The sequence below is a fragment of the Sander vitreus genome, chromosome 24 (genome assembly GCF_031162955.1).
Source record: "Sander vitreus isolate 19-12246 chromosome 24, sanVit1, whole genome shotgun sequence".
In the NCBI taxonomy this organism is placed as follows: Eukaryota; Metazoa; Chordata; class Actinopteri; order Perciformes; family Percidae; genus Sander; species Sander vitreus.
Genome location: NC_135878.1, coordinates 2,204,032 through 2,229,277, shown reverse-complemented (window position 1 = coordinate 2,229,277; position 25,246 = coordinate 2,204,032). Strand labels below are relative to the sequence as shown.

Here is a 25,246-nt window from a genome sequence, read left to right as displayed (position 1 = left end):
GTGTTAGAGTCAGCAATGGAGACTCGGAAGAGAGGTGATCTCCAATGGAAGCAGCAAAGACTCATCACTTTACAGTCTTTGATATGTGAATATTTACACTGATGCTGTCAAAGTGAGAAACACACTAAACAAAGGGAAACGAGGTTAAATGAAAGATGCAGCTGAGTGACATATTACCTCACCTCAAACTGAAGTACATTGTGTTAAATTGCTTTCATAGCTTACAGTTATTTAGCAATAATTTCCTAGATTTTGGGGTTTTGTCTGCAGAATTAAAAGTGCCTTCATCTTGAGTTAGAAAATCCATTTATTATTATTTAGCAAATGTCGATACACATGTATGGTTTGATGTTTTTTTTCTAGTAGCAACATGATGTAAAAATAATATAATATGTCTTTGTTTATGTACGCTGTAGCTGTATGCTGAGACCCACGTCTTTATTTTCTCTTTTCAGATGTTCCATCAAATCCATACTCGGTGCGTCTCTCAGCTGTTTCCCAGCGCTTAGCAACCGTCACCTTCATGAAGCCCGACTCGCATGGCGGCGTACCCATCAGCTACTACCTGGTCCAGTACAAGGAGGTGGGCTCACAGGACTGGAGGGACGTCAAGTCGCACAGCATCCAGAGTGAGTGGGAATAATATTCAGTTTATAAGCATTGATAACAGTGAAGGCTAACTTTACAGATGATTACTATAATATTTGTTCATTGTGTAAAATATAAGGAGCAGTGGTGTGTGTTGAGGTGGGCCTCATTATGCGCAGCATGTTCTTATTGTGGAGGCAGCTAAATTGAGTGGCAATCAATGGCTGCCTTAAAAAGTAGTAAAAAAATGACCCCCCCCCAGTGCTTGGATGTACAGTTACCAAAGGAAAATAAAACTGCTTTACTTTTGAGAAATAATAATACTTATAATTTTGTCACACAGTGACAAAACTTTCTTCTGATTAGACCAGCGAGGTTGTGCCTCAGCATGCCAGATGAGCACCCGTCAGGCATTTATCTGTCTGTTAACCGCCCCACACATCGAACGACACCAATCACACACGAGCAGAAGCCGTATCACATAATCTGCCATGCGATCCTTCAAAGCCTCAGCCCTGAGATGGTGTTGGGTCTTGACGAACCTCAAACACCACGCGAGGGAGGTGCCAGAACCCAACTGAGCAGAAAAAGCAGGCGCATCCTCTTCTTATGCTTTACGACTCCAAATTGATTTCTGAGCCTGTTTGTGGAAAGTACGCCATGAGGTGAAGGATGGATGGCTGAGAAATGAAAGCCAGAGGACTAATGGTTGGATGATAAGCAGGTCTGACAAACCTGAAGGGCTTATCACTAATATCCCTCATTTCAGAGTCAATTACAAAATGTAGATGCAGTGAGGCGAATACTAAACCGCAGGTAGCACTTTAACAGTATAGAAGTAAGGGAGGGAAACGTCAGGAGCAGAACTATATAACGTTGTAAATGTCCTGCCTGTTTAGTAAAATGTGGCCCTTTATTCAACATTATGAGTAAAATATTAAAATTGTGAGCCGGGCTAATTACAAACCAGTAAAGTGGCATCATATAATCATAGAAGCCTCTTCAGATATCCTCAGTAGAAGATCCTTACACAATATTATAATGAGATGCCTGGACTCGCTTCATTTCAATGCTTTTGTCCAAATTGAAATGTCTGCTTATAGCTTGGAAAGTAGCCTAGCACCGCTGCAATTTGCAGAATTTGTTTTCAGTTCCAGGACTAAAGAACTGCAAACCTATTACCATTCAAGTGTTTAATTTGTTCAGAGTGACAAAAACAACAACTTTCGCTCAAGCTCATTACACTGCCGCCTCTCTGAATAGTGACGGTTATGTAAATAGACTCTAGTGACCGTAGAATTTAAACAGGAATCTGTTATGTGGTCTGAAAATGAGATTTCCTGTTTTCTTCAATAATCGATGCAAGTTACAGTATGAATGCAGATTCAGTGTCGTAACTACTGTAGTTCCAATATTATTTATGATAATATACTGCGACCTCATGAGATTCACACTTTTCCATGAGAACGTAATATTGCCATATGTGTCTTTCTTATTTGCAACCAATTACTGTCAATTGTGAATGGGATGTTTACTTAAAATGCTATCTTGCAATGACTTAATCTACTCATATTATTTATTATTAGTCTTTTAGAGCACTGCATTTCATCTATTTCAGTTACGTTTTAGGAATGTAGCTAAAGTTTCTATACTGAGAGACTTGATAGAACAAACAAGCACATAACTAATGACAGAGATCTTTCATCATGTAAAAACGTATTCATTTTCATCGCCAGAATAATTTTTTTTTTTTTCTAAAATAAGGTAATACGTTAGATATAGAACATGGCTGAAATGACGTGGACACTAGAACATTATATTCATATGTTTGACCATTCGACAATCACTTCTGTTGGAGGATACTGACCTTAATTCCTGTGGTTTTAGAGTGAGAGGTATTCCAGGTCATTCCAAAGGTGTTGGATGGGGTGTTCATGTTGTGAGTTGTATGTTTTGTATTTTGTTAAAAAATATAAAATAAGAAAAAAATTGTTAATCACGAGAAGAAGAAAAAATTCAACAAGCAATGTTGAATTTTAGCAGAATGTTGAAAGCGGAAAAAAGGCAGAACTGAGTACACTTTACTATCTGTTTATCTATCGCAAGTAATATTGTTATCGTGATGTTCAACACCATTATCGCATATCGCATTTGCCTCATATCGTGCAGCCCTATAGCACATATAGTATTTCCAGGTGACATGAACTCTGGTCCTGTCTCTCTTCAGCGACAGTGGTGCTGACGGGCCTGGAGCCCAACACCACGTACGAGGTTCGAGTGGCAGCTGTCAACGGAAAGGGTCAGGGAGAGTTCAGCCACACGGAGACCTTCCAGACTTTACCCATCCGTAAGTCAGTTTCCACTGTAACTTGGTTCTACCCCCACAGGCAGCTTGTTTTTTCCAGACACAGATCCTACAGATCCTACCCAAAAAGGGACTTTCATCAGAACTATTCCGGCAGCCACTTACATATCTCATAATCACTTTAATTCAATGGCTTTATAGCAGTTAGATTGGGTTAATTGTTAGTCATTGGCATAACCCAGCATTTCACAAATGTTAAAGTGCAGGGGAGGATAAAAAATGTCATTGGTTTTATAAAATGGGCCCTAAACGTACATATAGCAGCTATGAAAATGTATTTGGATTAATGTGCGAAAGATATTTGTGTCTGATTTCATAAAATATATTTAAAAAAATGTGATAGAAAAGCAAACATGCTGCAAATGATATTCAAAGCATTGGCACCTTGGTAAAATGAGACCTATTTGCCATCTTATAAAACTTGCTTATATTTGAAATAGTTACAACCTTGTCATATTTCAGCGATATGAATCCAGATTATTGGAGCTCGGAATAGATCCTGTCACAGTTGTGCCTTGATGTAAAACCGCTGCGTTAAAAAGGACATAACTGCAGGAGTTTTATGATAAGCTTTTTATTTATTTTGGCAATCTGGCACAGCAGCATTGCAGTAAATCTGGGTGAGACCATAGGAAAATTATTACCACCGTTAATATTATACAGCAGTGCAGCTACTGAGAATGAATTTTAGAAAAAGGACTTAATTAGCAAAATACAGTGAATAATAAGAACCTCCAGTCAACATTACTTATAGCCAGGCAGTGGGAGTTGCCTCGTAATATGAATTTAATTCAGCTTTAAACATTCTCTCTCCTTGTACTGCATCCTTATCTCATATCTCACATTGTCACCTGCTCCCCACCTTGGGAATGCACACACTGACACACACACACACTCTCTCACAGAAGAAAACACACAAAGACGTATTGTTTTGCATCTTTCCTCCTCGTGTGTCCCTCAGGAGAGCCGAGTCCACCGGCGGTCCACGGGCAGAGGGGGATGGGCAAGGCCTACAGGCTGGGGCTGGTCAAGCAGGACGATGGAGGGATGCCCATCGTGGAGTATATAGTCAAGTACAAGACAGTGAGTATTTTACAGTTAAACATGGCTACTACAATCAGGTCTGTTCTCTGAATCCACCCTATTCCAGTCCTCTTTGAGTCTTGATTTGTAGACGTCTTATATATTTTTCATTTTCCCCAACATAGAGCATTAAGCAAAATGTTCCCCGACACTGAATAAGGCTGCCACTTACTAAATGAACAAAAAGGAGGACCATCCAATTTAGAGGAGGTGTTTTCTTTCAATTTGAAGTGTATAGTTTTGCCTCACATAAAAGACACCAAAACTGCTCCAAATCCGAGCTTTTCCTTTGTGTGTTGACACAATAGCGACACAGGATGTGACACTGGGAATGCATTTTCCTCCCAGAGGAATGCGCGTGACTCACTAGCTTGAAAGGTTCCTGTCAATTGAGTCGAGCGAGCGGGGTGCGTTGGTGGCAAAATGAATAATGTTCTACTTGAGAATCTATACTTTTCTATCACTTACGATTCATGTTTCAACAGGGTACAAACAAGCTTTCGGAATTCACTCATCCATTTAAGTAGTTCATTTTTTTTGTGTGAAATAGCAAAAAAAGCAGCTTAAGCTCACAAGATAAGGTGAGCGACCGAGATGAGGCCAGGAAACAGAATGGATGGCACTCGTACAAAAACTCTCCACAGGACTAAGTGGATTTGAGCTTGTCCAAAGCTCCCCAATGCTACTGTGTCCAAGCATGCATTTCTGCGTCTCATTGGGAAAGTGACAGCGAATTAAATAATACTGCTGCAGATGAAAAAACACTGGAAAAGAGGGTCAGGAAGTCTGAGCGAGGCTTTTGAAGGCTGAGTAGGGAGCCAGTGCACATGCTTCACACCCCAGTAATCATAGGGCCTTGTCTGGCATCAGGAACACAGAACCACTCCATCATGGAAGGCTACGCATAAAGGATGGAAATAGATTACTCTTTGCACTCACACACATACAGACCTGTCTTAGTCATCTGACAATCCAGACAAATGTTAAATACATTCACGCCCTGGACCGTGACGCCAGTTTTACACAGTTCTCTGTCTTCTAACATCAGAAGGAAAAGGTGCCAAGGAGGTAAAAATGGTGAGCATACAGTACTTTTGGCACAGCTCTTGGCCAGACTCTTCAGTTTTTCAACCCTTTGTTTGCAATCGGTGTCACGATGAAGAAACAGGAAGGATGTAAAGGGGAAAAAAAAGGTTGTAGCCAGAAAGAAACATGAAAAGTATCCGAGAAGTTGAAAAACAGTACAAGTGCATCTGTGTGGGCGTTCCACAACTGCAGCTCAATTTCTGATTGCAGTAACACTCAAAAAAACACAAAGGGTAAACTGTTGTTTATAATGTAAAACAACTCTCCTTTGATGCTTGCAGACAAAAATGAAATGTAAAGCATTGATTAAAGTTGTAATTTATTCGAGGATTTGAAGCCTTTCTTTTCCATTTCTCTCCTCTATCCTCCCGTTCTCTGTCCTCTCAGGATAAAGAGGAACAGTGGATGACCAAGCTAGTCCCAGGAGCTAATGACTTTGCGATGCTGCAGCCGCTGCAGTGGAACACAAGATATGAAGTGGAAATCACAGCGCGCAACGTCAAGGGCCTGTCGGAGCCCACCTTCTATCAGTTCTTCATGCCACAGAAACCTGACATTACAGGTAAACGCATGATAAAAGCAAACTTTGTGTTGCAATTTGCCTTTTTTATTGTATCCACTTTTCCTTTCCTTGCCTACTTCGAGCTGCTATTGAACGCCTTTTGAAAGCCCCAGAGAACATTTCTGAACTTGTTGTGTTAAGAGGTGTGTTATACGTGCAGCTGCAAGGAGCGATAGCATTGGCGATTAACAAAAGCAAGGGAGCAAGATGTACCAGCCAAGATAAAGCGAGCCTCGGAGCGCAGCAGGCCTCATCGCCACATTGCTTTCTGGAGAAATGAGACTGCTGTCGGCGGAGAAATCGGTGCCTGTGCCTCTCCTGACCTTGATGATTGTTGAATGGCGTTTAAATCTGAAAGACTTGAAAGTTGTTTTTCTAGTGTTGCATTGAAAAGTAGCTGTCATTGTAGCTGCACCAAAAACCTCTGTTTGACATTGCATCATCTGCATCTGTCCAGTTATCTGCAGGATGGAGAGAAAATGATCAAACTTGGCACATATATTAGCCTGCTCACTGTCTGAAAGCAGCAAAAAAAAGATATCTTTTAAGATACATTTTAGTCACTAATAGGGTCAAGCTCACGAAACAATGCATCTTTCATTTCCCATAATGCAACCCAATAGCGTCTTTCATTATCAGGGTTATTTTTTCAAGCTTTAGAAAGCTTTCCCATGAGCCACAGAGGATATCATACAGATACATTAACAGTTTTTACAGGCTGAGTAGTACTGTGTGTCCTGTTTACAGTCAACTCTGTAAAGTGTCCTTGGGTTTTGTGAAAGGCGCTATATAAATATAAGTTTATTATACTCCTACTTGTGACCAAACAGCTGAACTTCATGTGTAAAATCAGTGGAAGGCCCCTTTAAAATTGCTTTAGGACATGTTTGCACCCGATTGCTTTGGTTGGTCTACACTAACTCCTTGTTGGATTTTAGTTGCAGTTTAAAGATCCAGTGTGTAACGTGTTTAGTTGTTCATTATCAAAATCTGTGTTGCCCGTTGCCACTTGTCCTTTTTCATGAATATTTACCACCACCATCAATTCCAAGTATTCCTTTTGGCTTGAAATTTTACATTTGCGTTTGCATGAACTGGGGTAGACGCTCCATATTCATGCTCCATCTTGAAATACATTAGCCGGTAAGGGACATACAGGACATACTGCTCCGCCTTTCGTGATATCGCTGTCACATGATAAACTCACAGGTGCTGCTAATGCTGCTAATGGGTATCGTAGCTTCCCGGCCCCGGCAAGTTTGAAGAAGGAAACATGGAGGACCACACATATTCAAAATCTAAATTTCAGGAACAGAAGTCTTCTTCTTCTTCGCCCAGAAAAAGAAAAAGGAGATTGAAAAGAGCAAGACACCGGCTTTTTGAAGCGTGAAGGCTACCGTAGCTGTAATACGTACTTTGAACTGCGTGGCGCGACAGAGTTGATTGCGATATATGATCTCAATGCTAGATGGGAGAAAGTCCCACACATTGGAACTTTAAGGTTCACACTAAGTGCTTTAATTTCATTTTTAATTTTCCATTCATTTTTAGTATGTCAGTGACTGACAGCAAGCTTAGTTAGCTTAGTTGCAGCATATAATATTGTTGTTTGTCCAATGTTGCATTTTTATCACAAAGGCTTAGAAGTGTACCAAGTCTCTCCTGCTCAGGCGTTCTCGTTGTTGACATCCACACTTGGGATTTATTCACACCTGTTCAAATAAACAGCACAAATGGTGCAATCACACCAGGGTTCCCTTCAAAGAAACCCATCAGACCACAAGTGAAAACACCCTCAGGCTGTAGTTTTCTTCTTGAAAAAATCATTCTTGTCTTCTTCTTTCTACTTTCTATTTATCTTGTCGTGCTGCTTTGCAATTCTGCACCAGAACGCAGTGCAGACAGAATGCTTCTGCATAACTAGTCGAGCTCATTTCTTCATTTTAAAGACCCGACACGCAGACGGTCACATATGAGCCAGTACACAAACACTGACATATCTTTCAGGTCTCGCGCTGTCGTCCGTGCTTGTGTTTTAGGTACTGCTTGTGGTGCTCTTTCTTTGGTGGAGCCTCGTGCTTAATGTTCAAGGAAAAAAAAAGAAAAGCCTGGATGTGCAGGAAGCTTCTCATTTCCAAGTCCTCCATTTCATTTGGGCTAACATGCATACACTGTGTGTGCAGGAATGCAAGCAGAGGCTTTGAAGTATGCAGCTAGAACACACATGGTTAAAGACGTACGTGGGTTGTTGAAATAAAAATGTTTTGTGCACTTCACCCTGCAGCCCTTGTATTCACATGGGGAAAAAACATAACAAAGGGAGGCTGTCCCAGTGTTGTTTTGCTCTCCTCTCTGAGCCTGTTCCCACATTCATTTGTGCTGTTTTGGATCGACCAAGTGTTTGCCTCTGTCATTACTGCACTGGCTAAATGACCTGTGAGAGTGTGTGCTGCTTTTCAAATAGAAAACAAGAGCGGGGAAACGGCAAGCTTCAGGCGGGTCACTTCGATTGGCTGTCCTCTCTTGTTAGCAAACGGCGGTGCATGGTGGGAAAGAGTCCGGGAGAGAAAACGTTTTTCTCTTAATGTGTTTATTTGAAGAAGAGTAATGCCACCGAGCATTTCAGCTATGAAGGCAATAAAGAAGCATACAGTAGACGGAGAGAGTGGAAATCTGTCGGAGCATTTTCAGAATCACTCGTTCATTTAGTCCAACTTTGTCTCTTAACTTTTCTAACTCACACAGGATTCTGCAAGGCCAAATTCAGCCAATTCCCACTCCAATTTACACTTTAATAATAGCAGTTTATGTTTACCGCATTTTCATTAAGCAAAAGCCTCAATCATAATATTTCTTGTCCACTTATTTATATAGTTTTGGAAAGTTTTACAGGTTAAACTTACTCACATTTTCTGCTCCACTGAATTAAATTGGATATTGAAAAGTCTGGTCAACTCAATCAACAATATTAGATGTGATTTTTTATTTTATTTTTTTTATTGTAGTTGTTAATCATACGTTTCTGCGTATAGGTAGGTATGTGAATATATGTTTTGTCCTCTATTTTTGAGGCGTATACATACCTGTACGTACTGTCTCTTTTAAAATAAAATAAAAATTTGACCCCAAAAAAACCCAATATTAGATGTGAAATATCTTCCAATTCACTCGCACCTCGCTTGTCTTTACGCTCTCATATAAACACATTCAAATGCACACTTGATAAAAGGAAAATCTCCTTGGCTTTTTTTGTCCCGACACAAAAAATATGTTCATATTATACAATAGGAGTCTTCTATGTCTCTCCCAGCAATTTCTCTCTTCAATTCTCTCTTTATGTATTATGCATTTGCCTGCTATTGAATTGGCTCCTTTTTTTCCCTGTCCTATTTGAGTTTGTAACAGGCTGCATAACCTTCCTCCCCTCCCGCTCACATTGAATCCTTCAAGAAAAATGCCATTGATTCTAACAGTGCCCTTGGTTCCTTTTCAATGTACTCTTCTTCCTTTGAGCTTCTTTTATGTTATTTTTTTCAAGTCAGCGTTTTCTTTTCACCTCCTAAATCACTGCATTGTCTTACAACATTGTGTCTCTAACACCAGTTTTTTAATTGTCGTTTTGCATCGTTCTACCACACTTATCCGTTGATGAAAAGGGGATTTTCTTCCAACACTACCATGACATTACTATAGCCTGACAGGAGCCAACGAGGTTGGCGACTGCCCTAATAGCTGTTAAAACTGATGGCCATAACATCGTATTGTTAAACTATCAAGGAAGCTCTGGTGTTTTTAGGTTGAGGAATATCGAGGATATCGTTAAAAGAAAACCTTGACAGTAACATTTACAGCAAGGAAAAATACTTCTAGATGGCGGGACCTCCATCTGAGTCCTGTATTTGGGGTCTCCAATGGGAACGACGGAGTGGGCGGGTTAACATGGGAGTCAGTTGAAAACTGCATTGCATTGGATGACCTGAGAAAATGTTTCGCATTCATTTGACAGAGTAAAGTGTAGAGGCAGACTGGAAAATAGGGAAGAGAGAGAGGTATGCATGCAACATGTCCTACGGCTGGAATCGAACCAGGGATGTTGCACGTGACATGCACTGTAACCAGTTAGCTCCCTATTTTAAAGGTTTTTACAGAGGGGTTTGTTCATATATCGTTCATAGCTGGATTTATATCATATTTTATTCCTAAAAACATGGCGAAAATTGAATTTCTTTTCATGGCTGTCGACAGTATTTTCTGATTCAAGGAATGTTAAAAAGAGATTTTCAAGATTCCACATTTTGAAGCTGGCTTTATCCAATGTTCTATTATGGGAATGTATGCAAATGAATGCATTATTTACATATCAAAACATAACATTTTAGAAAACTTAGATTAATTTAGATTAGATTACCCTATTCACATGTGGTGTCTTTCCCTAAATGAATATTACTTTGCAGATTCACAAAACACACATCATCAAATAAAATATGGTGCATTGATATAGATTAAACTATCCAGCAGCGGTATATAAAGCCGACTTCAAGTAAATTTAAATACGTTGTGCTCATAATTCTGTGCTTTAACTTAAGTAAAGTACTTCTTCAACCAGTGGCAATACCAACATTCTTAATTAGAGAAAAAGTCAAAATAAGAACTGATACAGTGTGGTACTGCTTGTGTTTAGCTTTGCTGTGGCTGCTGTGTTTTTCTTGGCTCTCCTCTCCTTCCCGTCAAGCGCAGTAAAATGCCTTGATTTAAACAGGCGTCATAGATTTTGTGGCAATAATGTCATCAAAGCACTTGAAGAAATAATCTGAAAGGGTCTCTCTCCTCTCCTGCGAGCTTGAGTGAAACTTTTCCTGGAAGTGATGCCAGCATATCAGAATGGGAAATGAGTACCTTTTATAGCTTTCCATTACATTAATCACTTCCCTCATACCATTTTAAAATGAAAGTCATTATTTTTAAAGCAGTGTAATGAAAAGGATGCATGACAGTCAGCTCTGTTGTTCAATCATTTGGTGTATAAAGAGGCTACTCATCCGCTATCCAGACTATCTGAGGTTAAACCTTTTGGATTGTATTATTATGATACTGAATACCTTTCATGGATTGTCCAGTTGCTACTGCAGAATAAATTACCTTCAACCTTAGGCAGGCAGGTGCATTAAGATGAAATATCTAATATTCACAGCTTCAGCAAATATATATATATTTTGAGGTTCGAAATTCAATAAAGCATCAGTTAAATTATGTATATGGAGTCCAATGAACAGTCTCTGAAGTCTTTGCTCTTTAAGAGTCAGTTCTAATGAAAAAAGCATTGCGTTGTTGAGTAATCAGTTGGTGCTCTGAAACTGACACACCTGAAAAAAAAGGAATCAGCTGCTAAGTGACATCATTAGAATTCAAGAGCTACATTATGTAAAGTGCGCTGTAGTCAACAAGTATCAGGCTACAGTATTTTGAAATGGGATACAAGATCTGTGGTGATGTTTGCGTGTTTGCTCACTAATTTATTCATTGAACAACGGATTGTGTGTTCAGAGGGAGCGTATTTAACACCAGACAATATCATCGTCAACTATGTAAATATTTTATCATAAGCAAGACAAGCAGGCAGAAGGCTTCCGGCTGAGCTGGGAAGAGAGCAGCAATGGTGGCACAGTTCTGAAACTAACAGGTTTCTTTTCACACAATCCTCAGCAGTGGTGGAAGAAGTATTCAGATCCTTAACTTAAGTAAAAGTTCTAATGTGCAAAAACCTGAATTTGTAAAGTTACTAGTAACTAAATCTGTCAGATTAATGTAGTGGAGTAAAAACTACAATATTTCTCTCTGAAATGTAGCAGAGTAGAAGTAGAAAGTGGAATGAAAAGATAAGACTCAAGTAAAGTACAATTACCTTAAATGTGTACCTTTGTACAGTACTTGAGAAAATGTACTTAGTTACATTCCACCACTGATCCTGAGCTTCACTCAGTTGGAAGTTGTTTTAAGGCCCCAAACTTTATATACTAGGGACTGTCCTGTCCTATGAGCACCATTAATAAACACAATAACCCAGTATTTCTGGCACTAACACCTCATTGGCGCATGTCTTGAAGAAAACTAAGTGTTTAAAGCTTTAGTGAGTAGTTTCTGTCATCCCCATGATGAATTCTAAGTAATGACAACACTGTTGGCGTGTCCACATGATACAAGCCTTCCTTGATCGGGCACATGCCCCCACCCCTCCTCCACACAGTTGCTAGTAGCCAAGGAGGACACGGAGGATTAAAAAAACATGACGGATTCTTCAGAAGAGGTAATTATCTTCACACGAGCTTCTGCGCGGGAAAGTATGACACAATCTTCTGAACATAGTCATACTGAGAAATCCAGAGAGAGTTGTGTGGAGCTGATAGTCTTAATTAGCTTTGTAGCAACTTATTTGGCAATGGCTTGAATGTAACAGACGGTCATTAATATCAAAAAGTTACTCACTAGAGCTTTAATTCACTCAGTAATTTTCTTTAATTACAATTTATATCATAAATGATTTTTTTGTATTTTACTCTACTTGAGTTGTGAGATTAATTCTAGTTGTAAGTTGTCCAAACTTTTCAATATTGTTAAAAAAAACAACCGTCTCACATTAATTTTTTAAATACTTTTAAAAAATATGACTCTCCTTTGGCCTGTATTGTCAGTGGCAACAAATACCAACCCAAAGGAGTATCATGGGAAAATACTTGAGATCGTTTTCCACTCCAAAAAGGCAAATTTCAAGGATAACGGCTATTACGTTGGGTATTTTTAAGCTGAATGACGTTACTCATGTAACACCAAGATTTAAAATGACAAGTCCTTGGAGGACTTTGTAAAAATGTATCCAGATTCAGTTTCTGTCCTATTTGCAGGGTTTAAATTATAATTATTTGTCCAACCAAGGAACTGCAAAGTGTGTTGATGAGTTATAACTGTGCAAAAAGCAGTTTAGAAACACATTTCTTAGTATGCAGACTTTGTGAAGAGTCTGGGGAGACTGAAGAGTGACACTTGTTGATCATGTAGTTTTTGTCAGGGCATCGTTAGCAATCAACACTGCACTGTCTAAATATTATCTTACCGAAAGCACTGCCCGAAGGACAAAGTCAAGTGTGGAGAAACAATGAAAAATAAATTATAAAAATTTTTTTTTTTAAAAAGAGAGAACCTTTCAAATGTTTTCTCTCTCTGCTGCAGGCTCTTCTCTTCACTTTATTATGAACCAAGAACAGAAAGTTTCTAATTTTCTGTTTTGGCTCAAGTCAATTTTGGTGCTGCAAAGTTTTTAGCAGCACTACAATCTGTTGATTATTTGGACCATTTGATGTGTTTCAACAGTCAAACTAAGGGTCATGTAGCAGAGTGATAAACCTTTTAGTGCATGTCATGCATTTAAATATGTGACTTTAAACTTGAATTTCAACGACCAAGATCAAGGTAGAGACACTTCTATTAGTCCTGAAATATGTTGTAACCGCAGACAGCAGCAATTACAGAAAAGTGGACCAAATTTTCTTTGAAGTTTTTTTTGGGGTCGATTGTTAAGGATGTGCATATTCTTCTCAGTTAAGAGTAATTTCCCATCTTTTTTCACTTCCTCTTGGCTGGCTCTTGAGTGCTCTTGAGTCTCATCACGGCTTCCTCCTTGGAAATGGACACGGTGAAGGACTCATCCCTCTCCTTTAAACCATGCAGCCTTTTAATGATTATGTTAAACTCTCTGAGGGGCCTCCTCGAACAAACTTTCCACTCCAAAGTGAGCGCTTAGGGAAGAATCCTCACCCACATCTGCAAATGATTATGTTTATCCCCCTGCAGATTAGCGCGCCGCTACCTTCCCAATCAATCAACGCCCGTTGGATCGCCATTTATCAAGACGCTCTCTCAGATCCAATGGACGAACAGTCAATCACTGCTCAGGCCCTAATGAGTTTGCATTGTCAAAGTGAGATGTGTATGAATGGTTTCAGGTGCCACACAAGCAGTTGGATCTCTGGCAATTGAGTAAAATGCCTAATGGGCTTATATATCAACGGGTAATCAGAAGAAGTCAGTAAAAGGGTTAATAGAGCAGGGAAATACGAATGAATGGCCACAGAGTTGGAGAGTTTGTGAGAAGTCAAGTCACACAGAAGAAATGAATTATAACTAAGAGGAAAACACTATGGCGTTAAGCGAGAGTAGATACCTTCCTTGTCTCATCCAAGGTAGTTACGATATAAAAAATAGGTATACACATCTGTTAGAATAATTACATTATCAAATAATAGACAGGACCACTGAAGATATATTAAAGTTCATTTTACTTGAGAACCCAACAAGGAGGCAGTCTCCGCACTAAAGAATAGTACAATGACCTAACGAAAAGCTCTCTACAGCTGCTTTTTATAATATCAAGTGTAAATGCAATAAATCATGATACAGAGTTGATGTCGTCAATTGTTATCTTGTCAGAGTCGATAACATCTCCCAGATAGACAGTACGCATGTATGCCCTCAGGAACACACCGTGCTTGGACAAGGACAAGCAATGGCTCCATGTTATCTTGTTTAGAGTATTCAGTATAATATTTTTCTATGCAAACAGTTTAATAATAACAAGAGAGAAAGTATGTAAATCAAAATTTCTCTAACAACATCCTTGTTAGAACTGGCTGAATTAAGTGCAGTATTGTGCTGTAACCCTGAATTCTTGATGGGTGGCATTCTACATTTACTCCAGTATTGTGTTAATAAGTACTTTCTCTTTGAATTAATCTTTAATGAATGCCTATACGGCAAGACATTTAGTAGCACACCCAACTTCTTTCTCTCAGGGTTCAGATTGTCGACTCACAATTGTTCCCTTTGAAACAACAGCAGGCTGCATCAAACAATCCCCTCTGGCAAGGTGAACTCAAACAATAACAATGCTGTTAGTGCCAATTAAATATTAACAGTTTGACCAATAGTGATATAATAAACATGGAAACAGTAACTAAGGCTGCACTGCAGATATTTTATTGAGCATATTTTATGCAAGCTGCAATGAAAGCAAAGACACTTTATACTCTAAAAACCACTGTATTATTCTTGTTTGCCAACCATTCAATATATTATGATCATTTTAAGATGTATAAGGATTTTATTAAATTAAGCTATTAATTACTGCAAAACACGCAAGCTAATTTGCAATACCTGTCCATAGATGGGTTTTTAAAATAAAGAAAACACAAAAATCTATACCACATATCCTACTCATTTTTACTTGCTTGCAGATTTAAATTGAGAATGAAACCTGCCTTTGCATGAATCAATCATTTAATTTTATGAAAAATGTCCTCTCTTGACCAGGATGATGGTAGAGTAGATCCAATGTGCAGCTTCAGCCTTTGACCCTTGAGTTGTCCTCGGGTCAAATTTCAGCCAGAAACATGGGTTTCTTTCAACCAAATTACCCCGAAAATAACATGGATGCATGGATGTACTTTTGTTCTTCGCAGGTAAAATGGATTACTTTCATTACTTTCAATTTTGGGTGTTTTATTCAGTTTTACAGAATTTGAAAAAAAATGTTGAAATGGTTTTTAAACACATAAACCGGTCTGTGATTCACTCAACATCCTTTCACTCTGGTCATAACTATTTGTCAAAATAATTCATAATTTCAGATTTTTTTAAACTCAAAAATGAGGTACAATGTCATATAAATAGGTTTATTGACCATGAATTTAAAAAAAAGTGACAAAAACATTTAAAAAAGCATCGAAAAAAAGCAACAAAAACGTCGGGAAAAGCTCCCAAAAAAACGTTCATTTTCAATTGTGACCCGGAAGGAGGACAAGTCCGTGGTCGGAAAGACAACAAAAGGGTCAAACCACTATAGGCAATGTATCACTCTGACCTGTGGGTTGTTACAGGAGCCAGTGTTACCTCTTGTATAGGTCTGAGTGCAGATGATCATTCAGTACAGGATGAGAGCAGCATTGCCCTCACACAGAAATGACCTCATCACTTCTCTTTACTCTTCCGTTATAAATCAACTGTAGCACCTGCAGCCAAAGGTGTCCACATGAATATTTGTCACATATCCGCGAATACTGGAAATGATGAAAACGACAATAATATTATTAATATAATATTAAACATTTATTGTGTGTTACCTTTTTACGACAATGTCATTTGTGTGTTCTCATTCTAAACTTGTTTTCCTCTCATCTGTTATCCTCACAGTGCCAGATGTTGGAAGGCACCTTGGCTGCTAACTTGAAAACAGTTTGACTCGTGGCCACACTCTAGTCTTGCTGTGTTTCATCCCTGCTTATTAGATTTAAAATTAAACCGCTTATTATGCCTAAAGTCCTCATTCGGAGATCTGAGCTGCTTCATGAAGGAAGGCATCTTCTTTTCTGGCTAACAGAATAATTTAACAAAAACTAATCTCAGGCTGCAGTACTAAAGGGAGTCAAGACAACATTGGAGCATTTCCTTTAAACACTATAAATTATTTTCCTTTTTACTTTTACATCCATACACAAAGTCATAAAGGCGCCAGGCATTTTTGGATTCTTCTACATTTATGTGAAGAAATGTTTCCTGATCCTTCACAAGAATGTGAATTATTTTCTGTACAGAAATGTACTTGGGGCCTGCTACATATTCAGTCCTGCGTTGGCAGAGCAGATGCAGAATCCTGCCCCCTTCCTGAATGTGTTCAATCCTACTCAACACAGTTTTTTTAAATTAATATTTAAACAGCAAAATGTTAACTATTACAGTGAAAAGGAGGAGTAAATTAGATGCACACTTTGTAATTCATGTTACTTTTTTTTTCAATCCCAGACCATCGTGGCTCGACAAAAGTCCATGGTCCATGTTTGTAATGCATTCTCTATTGACAAAAATAGTTGGTATACACTTTTAAGGTGCTCTTTCAGCCAGTAAAGCCCCCTTTGTCTGTTAATGTATGCCAGTATAACTGTGTTCTGCTTAAAATGATTTCCAGACTTGCGAGTAAATGTACTAAAATGGCTAACAAGCATGTAACCAAATCAGTACAATCTCAACCTGTTAAGCTGCTGCTAAGCACTTTAGAGTAATACTCCTTATCGGATCAAAGTCTGATGTTTATGGATTTCAGGCTGAAGAGTTTTTGCTGACATTCAAAAAAAAAGACATTCTAATAAAGTCTTTATCCTGGCACTCCTTAATACTTTGGACATTCCTTTTAAATAAAAAAAGATTTTCAAATAAGGAGTAAATGCACTTTAATGTGTATGTTTATACTAAAACCATTAGTATAAACGGATCAACTGCGTTTGACAAGTTTGTTTTTGTATATAATACAAGACTTCTACCTAAAATTATTATAAATGCTCCATTATTTGTAATGTCGTGAATGTATAAAACAGACACGGTCTTTATGTGGTGTAAAAATATAAACACGATATGAAACTGCAGGGCACCTATGATGAAAATGAGGGAAGTGTGGCTTAAAGATTGGATTAGTATTCTCTTTGTCTTCTGGAATATGTGAATGCTTCAGGGCAGCTGGAGAGGTGTTGTTTACCGCCTCTGAATCTGTGGCTTCAGCAGCCAAATTAACTCCTATAAACTTTCCGAAGGTGGGATACGGAACAGTAGCCTGGGGTGGTGAGAAAATATTGATCCAGCCTACAAGTTTCAAATCCCTTATCCCCGGATTCACGAAAACGCAAAGTGTTTTAATTAGAGTTCCTTTTTGCCACAAGGTTCTCCCGCTCCCTCTCTGGCTTTCTGTTTGTCTCTCTGGGCTTTGACTCGCTGCCAGTCTCCGCTGTCTGCAGTCTCAGCTCTAAGTCAAGAACAAAGTCACAGACATGAGAGTCATTTGGGTTGTGACACGCGGTGACAACTTCCAATGTGGAGCATGAGTCTTTGGAAATGTGTCGTTTTTGGCTCAGTACTCCAGCACACTGGATTTAAAATGAAACTGTGACTGTGAGCTTTGAGGACTTTTTCAGCCATACTTGGAAACAGTGTACAGTTTATCAGTTTCATTATAAGACTAATGCGTTGGATAAGACTGCCTAAATGATGGAAAATGCCTAAATACTTCTGTCACTGTCCAAATACTAATGTATTATATTGGGATGTAGATTCTAATCTTAAAGGAACACTCCACCAATTTTACACATGAAGAGCAGCCTGTGAAAACACTTGTAAAATGTATTTTTTAACACAAAAGCTAGGGGGGCGTGCAGTTTAAAAGACATTTCAAAAGCAAAGACTGTCAAACAAAAGACCTGCATTGTGGGAAATGTAGTATCCTGCGTTTTTGTTTTTGGAGCTTGATCCATACAAGGGATTACAAATCAGAATGTTTTGGCCTCTGCTGCACATATTTTGATTTTGTTTCAATCTGGCCCTGGCAACTCTTGAAAAACGTCATGAAAGTGCATTCCTAAAACCACTTGGGTATCTCTTGAACTCCTTAAGAACCAGTCAGTCTTAAAAGAACAAAAAGAAAATGGTTACTTTTCCTGAACCTTTTGGATTCGAGCCATGATGCTGTTCCCTGTTTTATTTGCTCTTTTGTTACAGAATGAAAAGCTGTTGTAGAAGCGGTGTTGGGACTTTAAAATGGTTTGCACTGATAGAATGCTGAGGCTTTGTGCTTTCAAACAATGTATAGCTTGGAGACCATCCAAAATAAGATAACAAACAGGATACCCTCACTGTTTGTTGAGGGGTCAAACTACACTTTTTTTCCAGCTACACACTTAGTGAAAACTGGTAACAACCACTGCACTCAGCTCACCGTTTGGCCACACAGGAGGTTCCAGACTTCATAGTCTATATCGACAATTCATTTAGGGGATTGCTCCGCTGCCACCGTAAGATCCGCCAGATGTCCCTCATTTTCGGCCAGATGTCTCTCACCTTCCCCTTTCTTTGTGTTGGCATTCTAAACTCCGGTGGATTTATGAGGACTATGGTTAACTGCTCCTCAGATCTCTGCAGGGTAAATCCAGACAGCTAGCTAGACTATCTGTAGAATCTGAGTTTTTTGTTGCACGACTAAAACAACTTTTGAACGTACACAAAACAAGTTTCTTCCCGCAGCTATTTTGCAGAGGTGCTATGGCTCCGTCATAAACGATTGTGATTGGTTTAAAGAAATGCCAATAAACCAGTGCATGTTTTTCTCCCATCCCGGAATGCTGTGTGGACTAGCCAGACCCTCCGCAGCGCTGTGAATGAAGGTCTGGCAACGCAAGACTACAGACTTCATCACCCGACTGTCTCTCTCTCACCTTCATATTAATGTCTGATCCAACTTTTTCAACACCAATACGAGAGCCTTCTTAAGTAGGAAAGTTCATTCACTCTCACTGGTCCATGGCTGATTACTCCTGGCGAGGTCTGACCTCCAGCTGTCAACACTGATCCTACAGTGGATGTTCAGTTTGCTGAACCCCGGGATCACTAAAGGGCACAACTCTATTCAACTGTGCCCACTGGGAGCCTCTCCTCGCCACACTGCCTTCATTTTCTCATTACTTTCAATTGAAAGCAGACCCTGCTGCGTGCTCCCGACTGAGCTGAGAGCTCAATGTGTTTCCGAGCGATGACCGCTCTGAGAGAAAGTATTTCAACTTTTGGCTGAAAATACTTGCTTTGACTCCCGCGTCAACCTGTTTAGCGCCGCAAGCTACGGAACAACAGGCGCCCAGTGGACATAAAAGCTGAAGCATCAGTATGGTAATGCTGACGCTTGCTACCTTGAGCAATATAATATAATATATATAATATACTGTACCACCCTGCAGTGTGGTACAGTATAGCTGACAAAGTACACACTATAACTTCTGCACCTGTGGAACTAGAGATGTTGACAGTTGATTCACAATAATTCTGAGCCTGTAAATAATCTTGATAATCTTAATGTGTCTTTTTTAATCTACTGTGTATGTGCACTGTTTGTTGGAAAGCAATGACCTACTTGTCCTTACATATGTGCCTGCACATTGTGACAATACAATTTAATTGAATTGACTTATGATAGGGAGGAAACACAGGGCTTGAGGGAAAAGAGAGAAGAGAAAAATGTTTTGTTCTGTAGTTTCAGGCCAACATGCTCATAGATTGGTTTTTTTTTTAGTTCTTTTTTTACAAAAGATTAAAGTTCTTAGGCAGATAGGAAGCTGCAAAGCTTCTGATATTACAAGTAAATCACCAAGTAAAGCCTTTTGCACCTCTTTCAGAGCACTGTACTGAGATCTCCTACTCATTTATTTGAGTCTTTGAAACTTTTATTCCATTGACTGCATATTAAAAAAAAACCTGTACGGCCAAAATGGATTTGTTTTGGAGGAGATTTGGTGGATTTATGCTAACAATCGAGATACTCCACTGAGGAGTCCAGGCGTTGTGGATTAGGACTTATCTACGTTTTGGAAACCAGCCAACTGGCTCCGGAGGAATTCATTGACCTTCAAGTGGTTGTGAAAGTAACCACTGTAAAAGTTTTTGGGCTGAGCGAGCTTGGTACAACGTTTTCTGCACACTTTCAGTACAGTTACACCCTAAATGTACAGATGTTTGGGGGGGGGGGGCGAAGCGAGAAGGCTCACCTTTAGCTGGAGGTCAGGTCTTAGCAGACATCCAACCTGTCATTGATTGAAAGTCTGAAAGATTTTTTTTTTTTTGGAATATGTGAAGAACAGAAACAGCGGACAAGAAATAATGTTTAAAATGAATCAAAATCTAAATAAATATCAAAATAATAAATTAATAATAATAGGCATAATAACTACAGCGAAGGAAGTTGTAAAGTACACTTGTCAATGTCTTTACATATTGGAAAAGGAGTGGTAAGAAGAATAAACGTATTTAATCCCACCCGGTGTCCGTCAATGTAACATCCATTATTTACAAAAAAAAGAGGAAAGAATACATTTCAGAAACTCAGAAACAAAACAAAAACAATGAAATAATAAATGATATTACAATGCTATATGTAATATTAATAATGAAACTGAAACTAAAGCCTAACTTTGTTTTTATAACTTTTTCATTGCAATTACTATTTTTAACAAACATGTCTTAGTTCTTTCCCCTTCTGGGGTTCACCACTTATGGAATTTTAGGTATCCTATTATCTTATATACGACCCGACCCCGGATAAGCGGATGAAGATGGATGGATGGATTATCTTATATTAGGTATCCACATTATCCCCTATGCCCCCCCGCCTTCCTCCCTGTAACCCTTGAGCGAGACGGTGAATATCCACCAGCTCCTGTGATGTGGCTCTACACCTGACCCCGACCTCTGTGTGTATCTCTGTACAGTATATGAACCAAAATTGCTAACAGTGTTTTCCCACTTTGCTGTTTGTTGTGTGTCTGTGTGTGTTTCACTGCCTTAGCAGAATCCCTGTTCAGCGGCATGGGGCTGGGGACGGTGGTGGCCCTGGGCCTGGGAGCGCTGCTGCTGCTCCTCGTGCTAGTGGACGTCAGCTGCTTCTTCCTGCGTCACTGCGGCCTGCTGATGTGTATCACGCGCACACTGTGCAGCAAGAAAACAGCCACCAGTGGCAAGGGCAAAGAAATAGAAGAGGGCAAGGCCGCCTACCTGTGAGTGTTTTTCATATTCTTTTTTTTTCCCAGTGACTTTAACTTCTTCAATCAGAGGATTTGATTTCTATGGTAACAGTTGGGATGTATCCGTGTTTGTCAGTCACGAGGTCATTCATGCTTGCAGAGGGAGCATCTGCTGTGGGTGTATCTGGATGCTTGTGGGTTACGTTGTGTCACTCCGACCACTGTTTTTGCTGTATAATTTTGTGCAACAATGAACTTGAAAGACCAAATTTATTCAGAGACGGCAAGACATTTGAGCCAAAATGTTAGACAACCAGCTGCATACGGAAGAAAATGCCTCCATATTTCGCATAAATTGAGAATTTATTGTAACAATATTCATAACCAATTTGTGACTCTAAAAAAAAAGTGTCACAAATTGGTATTCTTTTTTGTTCTTTTGCCAGATTAAGTCGCACCTTTTCAAGTAGCTATAGCATAGTGAAACTCAACTTCATGTCATGTGCAGCCTAGAATTCTCTTAAACATATTTACTGTGAATGAGAAAAAAGGAGACTTATTTTTACCATTTACTGTAGGTACACCTACAACAGCCGCCCAACCACCCTTTCAACCACAGTATGTCTTCGATTATGTCTTATTCACTAACATCAGTGCGTCTCATACGTGTATGTGCAGTGAGTTCATCTTTGGAGTATCTCGTTGCATGCGTTGTGTGTACTTGTACATTCATGACGTGCATGTGTAAAATCTCTACTTAATGTGATCCCATGCTTTGTGTTTGTATTTATATAAATGATGCATGCAAATAGTCTATTAGTGACCCCACAAAAAAGGCTCATATTATTGAATGTATGTCCAAGATGAGCAACATCTTGATGAGAACAAGCTTTACCTTTTTTTTTTTTTCTTTTTTTCAGACAGCGTGCAGTTTTAAAAGCCTACCCCATGAAATTCACAGAACAATCAATTTTCAGATTTAGTCCCTGTGTTATTATATGCAGGGTGCTAGGCATACCAAGGTTTTGCAAGATAGCACCCACAGCGTCTGATTCATTGGCCTCAGCAGTGCCATTTTTGTGTTCAAATTGTCAGTGTGCCAGCCCAGTGTCTGGGATTCAGCAAGAGGGTACAAAGGAAGGTAGGAGGAGGGGGGTGTTGACTTTTGCTGAGTCACTTAAGCGCACACTGCTGGAGGGCTGAGTGACTGCCTGCCTGCCTAGACAGCATGCAGACAGTGCCCCAGCTTTATGTTAGAGCTGGCACTGTAGCAGCAACTCACACGGGCATTTACAAGCTGTGTGAAGAGTTGTATGTTGCTACTACAACTTCTTTATGGCTATATTGTAGTTGATCATTTAGTACAGACACATCACAAACAAACAGAGTCACAGACATACAGTACGGTGCCGACCTTCACATAAATAGCAGCAGAATGGTGCAAAATGGTCATGAAAGGCAAAGGTACTATCAGGATAGCTCTATATTTCTTTTACAATCTGGGTGTTATTATCAGAGTTTTATCCATCATTCATTTTGTTTATGTTCTTTCTCTAGCATCTTTGTTGCAGAGATACAAACGCTTGCTTTAAAATGGAGTTCACAGGCCATCCGGATGAGGATTGTTGTATTAACATTGTGTTTACCGAACTAAAGGGATACTCCAGAAATGTAATACTGCACTTCAATAAAGCTAAGACTAAGAAGAGACAATATTTTAGAGAAACTCAGTAAACTGATGTGTAAAATCAGAGGGGTGCATCTTTAATGGTTGAGCTCTGGGACCACTGCCACATTGCTTACTTCCTTGGTCATCTTTGACATTGACTTTTATGTGTTTACCAATGCAATGAGAGATTACCGGTGACTATACTGTATATGCACATTTCAGGCGCAATCAATTGCAACGATGTCTACATGTACCCAGGTGCCCAAATACTTGTTGTTTCAACTGGTGTCTCTGCATCGCCAAACATTTTTTTTTATATCTGATAGGAATGATGGCCATAACTGCGAAAACAAGACCCTGATTATATAGAAATTGAATTTTTGTCTGAGTTAGTGTGGCGAGAATGATGTAATAAGGTAGCCACTTAAGATCTATACCACTGAGTATAATGAGATAAAGCTTGACATAATATAAAGCTTGGACACTCCTACTGAGTTTGCAAGATGTCAATAGTGTGAGTCTGAAGATGCTGAGTGGTAATAAGTTGTAAAGACCAGCAAACCCTGCACAACAATATCAATAATATCGATAAGAGTGTACACAGTGGTAAATCGCGAATAGTGAACTTTAAATTAGGAGGGTGTAAAGTGGCAGAGGCTGTTTGTGATGGGGTGTATAGTGGAAGTGAGCTGAAGTGTGTGGGCTGGTAATCTGGAGGTGACAGGTAGTGCAGACACAGATTTGTCGGGTCATAGACGGTCTTCGCCGCCCAATTTTCTCACCTCCATGTGGGGCTGAAGCTTAGCAGGGAGCAGCCAGTGGCCAAGTGATCTCTCCGCAGTGCAGTTTTAACTTTTGAGGCAGAGCTGGACTAACAGATGATGGAGAATGTGAGGGTGTCTTTCTATTATGAATCTGTCGAATTGCGCCAAGATCAGTTGGAACACCCTGGGCTTTCTGATTGCCTCAAGAAAAAAAGTTGAAAGGTGTTCGCAGTGCCCCAATCGACTTCAAAAGTCAATCCTCACTTCACGTTTTTTTTTAAATGTTAAGTGTAAGTTCTTTACTGTGAGGTATGAAGTCAGTCAGTGGGTCCGATGGACAGATGAAAAAGACGGGCACATCTTGATAGGTTAACTGAGACTGTGGTCTGTGCAGCATACCTGACTCCATGTCTGCTGTTTATTAACCCTTTAAGACCGAAGCCTAAAAGTGGGCATGATGGAAAATTTAAATAACACATATTCAAGCAATAAAAAATAAAAAGATTCAAGATTCAAAATCCTTTATTAATCCCACAATGGGGAAATTCACACTGTTGCAGCAGCAAGGGATAGGGGGAGTGTGGGGGGGGGGAGTACAAGACACAGATAAACAAACAAAAAATAAAGAGAATAAATAGTAAAATGTATTTACAGTATACATTTTTACGGAACGGTTTATCAGTGGCCTCACAGCAAGACGGTTCTGGGTTCGAATCCTCGTTCCGGGCCTTTCTGTGTGGAGTTTGTATGTTCTCCCCATGTTTGCGTGGGTTTCCTCCACTATCAAAAAACATGTACTAGGTTCTCCTGTCGGTGCCCTTGATCAAGGCACTGGCTCAGATCTGGAGTTGGTCCCCGGGCGCTGTAAATGGCTGCCCACTGCTCCCTTGAGGGATGGGTTAAATGCACAGAATGAATTTCGCTACATGTATGTGACAATAAAGTACCTTTACTTTTACCTTTATAATCCCAGTGGCAAATCCACTCCCACCCTGTCAGTCAGTGATCCAGGAATAGAATTATGCGCCAGTCTGGCCCTTCAGTCGCCTCCCAGGCAGCACCTCAGGGCCAGATTATAAAGGAGTTCAGTCTCGACTTAAATAAAGAACAAAATTTGCTATTGCTGGAATAGTTCTGTGCTGATATCCAACTATCTGGTGATAAAAAGTGAATGTGGAATAAAGGGTCACTTCCCTTTCTGCTGCAAATTACAATTATAATCCAGTTTTTAGCCTGTCCATAAATTGGCACAATGCAATACTGTATCATGGCACAGTGACAGTTTATATGTCAGAGTGATGCAGGAGAGGGTTGTACTGACGTCAGTGAACAGTTTGCGGTTTACTCAGACTTCAGTGATGAGAAGACAGGCTCACCGACAGACTGTGTGAGTGTCTTCATACTCTGATGACTCACGGCAGGAAATATAAAACAGAATGCTAAATCTCCTCTATCCTGCAGCGATAGAAAGATAAACAGTGCCAAACACTGAACAAAAATACATACTTTGAGTTGCAATTAGATTATTTTATTTTG

At 39.5% G+C, this 25,246-nt stretch overlaps 1 protein-coding gene across 1 annotated transcript in view; it reads left to right on the top strand.

Annotated features, from left to right (window-relative positions):
• ncam2a (neural cell adhesion molecule 2a) overlaps positions 1-25,246 on the top strand; it is a 256,590-nt gene that overhangs the window by 221,691 nt on the left and 9,653 nt on the right. The window contains exons 12-16 of the mRNA XM_078244085.1: positions 456-629; positions 2,816-2,935; positions 3,915-4,036; positions 5,510-5,684; positions 21,103-21,310. Coding sequence (XP_078100211.1) covers positions 456-629; positions 2,816-2,935; positions 3,915-4,036; positions 5,510-5,684; positions 21,103-21,310 — 799 coding nt within the window. The remainder of the gene's footprint in view (positions 1-455; positions 630-2,815; positions 2,936-3,914; positions 4,037-5,509; positions 5,685-21,102; positions 21,311-25,246) is intronic.